Below are 5672 nucleotides of genomic sequence, written 5' to 3' on the forward strand. Positions count from 1 at the left end.
AAATTAGGAATATACACACTGCAGTCAAGCCCTGCCCCCCAAAAAGGACAGATCTGAATAAAGCCACAGCAAGTTCAGGTCTGTGCCTCCTCATTTTTCATTTGGAGGACATTTCCTCACACCAACTGGGAAAGGAATTGCTATCCTGAAGGACACAGCTGCATGAAACAAGTGAAGCCACTATCAGTCATTTGGTGTGTATGAAAACAGGAAAGACATTAGCCCAAGAACCACCAAGCCCAATAGGCCATTCAGCCTTGGACAGCAGACAGGCTCAGTGACCATATGACTATCCTGTTCCCACTTTCTTCCTCTACCCTTCAGCTTTCAGAACCATCTCAGTACGACAATGTTTTGGTCTCTACTGCTGAGAAATTCTCTAGGCTCACTCTGGTGGGAGCCATTTCCCCTCATCTTGATCCTAAAATAACCAATTGCATATCCTTTAGGGAGTCACTTCTGATTTTAGTGAGAAAGACCAAAATAAAACTAGCTGGAGGGAATATGGTAATGATGAATAACTTCAAACATTCTGAAGGGCACAGTCATTGTCAGTGGCACCAACTGATTTGAATTCCTCTGATAAGGAAAAAAGTGCACCTATTGAGCCAGCTTAGCATGTACTAGCATTATTGCTAATATCAGCCACTCTAGGGTATCATTGACCAGAACAAACCACAAGCATGTTGCTACAAGAACATGGCAAGGCTGGGAATTCCAGTTGGGTAACTCCAAGTCACTCACCATTTGGTCTGACAATTGTTGTCCCTTGCCTAAATATTGAACCACAATTCAAACTCACTTCCAATAAAACTGCGTAGCTTAGTTTTAGACACACCAGGGACAGGTTTGACTGGTTTATTTGTACTCAGGGTCTACAGGCCAATCTCATGACACTGGGGACAGACTGGGCTGGGTTCTTCATTCTGTACACTGCAGCCATCAGCATCAACAGGAACACCAGAAATCCAACAGCTACTCCAATCAAAACAGGAGATCCAGCAGCACCTATGGGGAAAGAGGAAGGGGGTTCAGACATTGGAAAAGATGCTCAGGTGAACTAAAGGAACATCACTTACCATTCTCATTAAGCAGCTGCTTAGACTGGCTGTTCTCAACTTCCAGGAGAACTGGACCAGGAGCACTTACCAAGGTCCCCTCATGGAGGAGAGCACTCCTGCGTGTCCCTGTTGGAGAGGGACAGGAGATGGTTAGAATCCATGTTGACACTACAGCCAGGATGCTGTGTCCTTGGTAATTGGAAATAGGGGATGTTCAGATCAGGAATGGAGTGGATCTCAGATTTAGAACACCAAGCAACTCACTTGGACCACATCTGGGTGTACAGTCATCCTGAGCAGAGGGAGAGCAAACCTCAGCACTGCAGTGCAAGTAAACCTAGAAAGGAGGAGAGATATTAGGGGAGTTTTCTGGCGATCAATAGGTTGCAGTAGAGACACAGCAAAAGGATTTCATGAGCTTGGCCTCATTCCTTCCATTTGGTTACCTGTCCAGAGAGGGGCTGCTCAGACACTCCATCCAAGAAAACAAATGTCTTCACTTCAAACCGCTTGTGATGGGTTGGGAACTGCAGGCCAGAAGAGACACCTACTGGGTGTAGGAGGGTCAGATAGTCATCACCTTCATAGGGACACCTGAAACAGAAGGTCAGGTGACCAAGAGCTCTAAACCAAACCAGAAATAGATTGCAAATAAAAATCAGGTAGCAAGCAGGAGTTGCCTGGAAGGAGGGTGCCAAGAAGGGGCAAACATATCAAAAGCCATCTTGCACCAGGATGTAATGGACCTGGTCTACTACTTTTCACAGTCTCTGCAACAAGTGCGTGTGTGCAGTGGGCATCAAAGGGCAGTGCTGTGTGATCAAAACAGTGAAGGGAGGGTAGGGATTAAATCAAAATAGAGAATCTGTGGCGGGTATGGAAGTTTCCTTTGGGGCCTTGGAGGGAGGTGAGGGGGGAGGTGTGGGCGCAAGTCTTGCACCTCCTGCGGTTGCAGGGGAAGGTGCTGGGAGTGAAGGTTGGGTTTGTGGGGGGTGTGGATCTGACGAGGGAGTCATGGAGGGAGTGGTCTTTACGGAATGCTGATAGGGGAGGGGAGGGAAATATATCCTTGGTGGTGGGGTCCGTTTGGAGGTGGCGGAACACATTTCCATCTCTGATCTCCAGCATCTGCAGACCTCACTTTCTCCTCATTAAATCAAAATAGAATTGGAGGGAGAAATAATGCACTCCACTCCCTGCGGCGCCCACCTCTCCCTGAACAACTCCAGAGTGTTGGTGGACACCGTGTGCTCCTTCTCCAAGGACACCTGGGCCCTAATGTAAAACGTTAAGTCCTTAATTGCAATCCACACTATTGGGATTGGTTGTTGGAGAAAACATCAAACAGCACTGATGATGAAGGCCAACCGGTGATTGTGGAGGGAGATTTCTAGAAACTATTTGACAAGGTGTCAGTGACAGCAGGGCGTCAGGGCAACATTAACAAGGTAAATGTTTGGTCAGCTGACCATCAGGTTGAAACAGCAGGGCCTTCAGTTAGTGGAGGGAAGAAGGATTTGATCTGGAGAATCATGAGACTTCAACACGGACACTGAAGAGATGTTGCTCAAGACCTCCTAAAATAAGGGAGTAACAAGGAGTTTTCTATTGAAGGTGGGGCGGGAGGTTCAGTAGCCCGTCAATTTTAAAATCCTATTCCAGAGAGGAAATGCCTTGGCAACATTAAGGCACATTCTTAAGGACAAGTCCAGGATCATGAAGGAAGATCAAATAATTAGTGGAATTCACAAATGAACCATGATTGGAAGAAAAAGGCACAAGTATTGGCACTATGTACATATATTATACACATTTTACTGTGACACTATACTGTAAGAATGTAGTCTTCATTCTACACAGTCCAAATCCAGCCTTTCCATTCAGAGTCCTTACCCATCCACCAGGAGACTCCACTGCACCTCATGGTCAGGGGCTGGCACAGGGGTTGCCCAGCAGTCACGCAATCTCAGGACTATCATTGGGTCAGTGCGATCCTTCACACGAACCTCAACAAACACTGACTCCTGAAGGATTCTCTGAATGGGGTAGTCACTGTCCCTGTACCACCAGCTGTAGCTGCCATCTAACAGACAAAAATAAAAGAACAAACCAAGACGGTCACTCCCCTGAAGGGATACAATCCCCAGTGCTCCTATTACCAGGGCAGCACTACCTGTTGCTATTCGCAGCTCCAGCCTCAGGATCCCATCTTCAGAAGCAGCTAGTGGTGGAGGCAGGGTGTAAACTGAGACATTGATTTGTAAGCCTGCCTCATGCTCCCCCTTGTACTTGCACTGGATGTACAGGCTGTGGAGAGACAGAAATAGGCGGTGGAGTTGCAGTCAGTAACACTTCCCTCTCCATACCAACAAATCCCACTGCCCACTCACCTGAAGGTGCTGTCCCGGGTTATTGAGCCCAGTGGCCCCGTCTGAATCATCCTCTTCCCCAAGACATCTGTTTCATACACAAAGCTCCCATTCTCCTCCTGCAAGGGAAGACACTATTTAATAGGGAGCTGGCCCGTTCAAAGGGACAGAATGCTGGAGTCTCCAATACTCACCCGCTGGGTCGAGCCACAAGAGGTAATTGGGAAACGGAAGGCTACAAGTTCAGCTGTGATGAGCTTAGGCCTGCACTCAGCTTCATGTCCATCTTTCACGGACAGAGAGGACAGGTTGAGGGTAGGACGGGTCAGGTTCCTGGTGATTGCTACAATGAACTGGCCATCTGCTGTGCACATTGCAGAGAGAATGGGAACGTTCAGTTTCCCCATTGTGGAAGTGACCTCCAATTCATTAACAGAGGGATTGTAGCCTCAAAACCCTAAAATCATTCATAGCTTTTACAGTTGCGCTACTTGGAGCCTGGGTATTTATTTGTAGGTGGTCAGCAATTAAAGGCAGGTTGCCTGTTCTAAAGTGAATACAATATCCTACAAGATACTCTAGAAGCCATATGATTACCCAACAGGGTAGTAGGGGGGGGGGGCAGGGTTCTCTCAAAGAACCCCAAGTGCTTTTTTTTTTTAAAACTCAGTAATGGACCCTAAAAAAAAAAGGAGAGGGAGAATTAAAAGCTCCAAGAACAATAAATGGTAGGGAATTCCAAAATTGAAAGTCAAAGCTAAAGCAGACCTGCTCAAAAAAAAGTGTTTAGATAGAGATGTAAATGAAAAGGCAGGTGCTTGAATGTCAGTTATCTGGGCACAAGGTCCAGACATTACACTGTCCTGTGCATTAGCATAGGGTAAACCTGGCCATTAAAGTCATCCAAACAACCAACCTTTCCCATCACCCTCTGCTCCCAAAGAGGATGTGGGGGAATAAAGTGTGGAGCTTGAAGGCAAAGGTCAGTCAGCATTGGAGGAGCAAGAAAGTTACCATTTCAGGTGTGGACCCTTCAGGTCTGAGGAAGGAAAGGAAGGCAAAGGCCAGTCAGCATTGGAGGAGCAGGAAAGTTACCATTTCAGGTATGGACCCTTCAGGTCTGAGGAAGGAAAGGAAACTTAAAGAGGGGGTGGAATAGTAATGTGTTGGGGACTGTGTTAGTTAGTGGAAAAGATGGATTGGATTGATGAGGAAGATGGACAAGTTAGTCAATGTAGCAGAGGAGGAAACAAGAGATGATGTCTGTATAGATGTGGACGAGGGACTGTTCCATATCCTATGAAAAGGCAGGCAAAACCAATGGTTTATAGGACAGGGGAGGAGTCAAAGAAAGTTGATGAGGGAGAGGACCAGTTCCACCAAGAGAGCGAGCAAAGGTGGAGAGGGAATGGTTGGGTCAGTGGGAGGGGAAGAAACTGGGGGCTTTTAGACCCTCCTTAGGGAGGATACAGGTGCAGAATTGAAAGTCTTGAGGCACAGGAGGTTGGCTAACATGCACCACTATTTCAGAAATATGGTTAGGAAAAGCCAGGGAACCTAAACCTGTGAGCCTGACATCAGGGGGTGGGGGTTAGCAAGGTGTTGGAGGGAATCCTGAAGGACAGGATTTACATGTATTTGAAGAGGCAAGGACTGATTATGGATAGTCATCACAGCTTTGTGGGGGGAAAAAAACCATGTCTCACTAACTTGATTGAGTTTTATTAGGAACAAAGGATTGATGAAGGCAGAGCAGTGGACATGATCTATATGGAGTTCAGAGAGGTGTTGACAAGGTTTGTCATGGTAGGCCAGTTAGCAAGGTTAGATCACATGGAATACAAGGAGAGCTAGTCATTTGGATACAGAACTGGCTTGAAGGTAGAAGATAGAATGATGGTGATGGTAGAGGGTTGCATTTCAGGCTGGAGGCCTATGACCAGGGGTGTGCCACAAGGACTGTTGCATCCATTGCTTTTCATCATTTATATTAATGAGTTGCATGTGGACATAGGAGGTATTAGTAAATTTGCACATGACACCAAAATGGGAGATGTCGTGGACAGCTAAAGTTACCTCAGTACAGCAGGACCTTGATCAGATGGGCCAATGGGCTAAGAGTGGCAGATTGAATTGAATGGATATTGAGATGCTGCATTTTGGAAAGGCAAATCAGGGCAGGACATATGCATTTACTGGGAACAAAGATCTTGGAGTGAGGTTCACAATTCCTTGAAAGTAG

General features: G+C 46.6%; 1 protein-coding gene across 1 annotated transcript; it reads right to left on the minus strand.

Moving 5' to 3' along the window:
* Nucleotides 1-848: 848 nt before the first annotated feature.
* On the minus strand, nucleotides 849-3866 carry LOC122547065 (zona pellucida sperm-binding protein 4-like). The gene is made up of 8 exons (XM_043685648.1): nucleotides 3625-3866; nucleotides 3452-3549; nucleotides 3235-3368; nucleotides 2955-3144; nucleotides 1508-1655; nucleotides 1326-1398; nucleotides 1080-1187; nucleotides 849-1008 (listed from the first exon to the last, which is right to left on the minus strand). The coding sequence occupies exons 1-8, from the start codon at nucleotides 3835-3837 to the stop codon at nucleotides 869-871; spliced, it is 1104 nt and encodes a 367-aa protein (XP_043541583.1). The 5' UTR covers nucleotides 3838-3866; the 3' UTR covers nucleotides 849-868.
* Nucleotides 3867-5672: the final 1806 nt, after the last annotated feature.

The sequence above is a fragment of the Chiloscyllium plagiosum genome, unplaced genomic scaffold (genome assembly GCF_004010195.1).
Source record: "Chiloscyllium plagiosum isolate BGI_BamShark_2017 unplaced genomic scaffold, ASM401019v2 scaf_809, whole genome shotgun sequence".
NCBI classification, from domain to species: Eukaryota; Metazoa; Chordata; class Chondrichthyes; order Orectolobiformes; family Hemiscylliidae; genus Chiloscyllium; species Chiloscyllium plagiosum.

Coding starts and splice junctions, on each gene's coding strand:
- LOC122547065 (XM_043685648.1), bottom strand. CDS start 3,837: ATGGGGAAACTGAACGTTCCCATTCTCTCTGCAATGTGCACAGCAGAT. Junction 3,145..3,234: donor GGAGCTGCGAATAGCAACAG/GTAGTGCTGCCC, acceptor TTTGTCTGTTAG/ATGGCAGCTACAGCTGGTGG. Junction 1,188..1,325: donor TACACCCAGATGTGGTCCAA/GTGAGTTGCTTG, acceptor CCTCTCCAACAG/GGACACGCAGGAGTGCTCTC.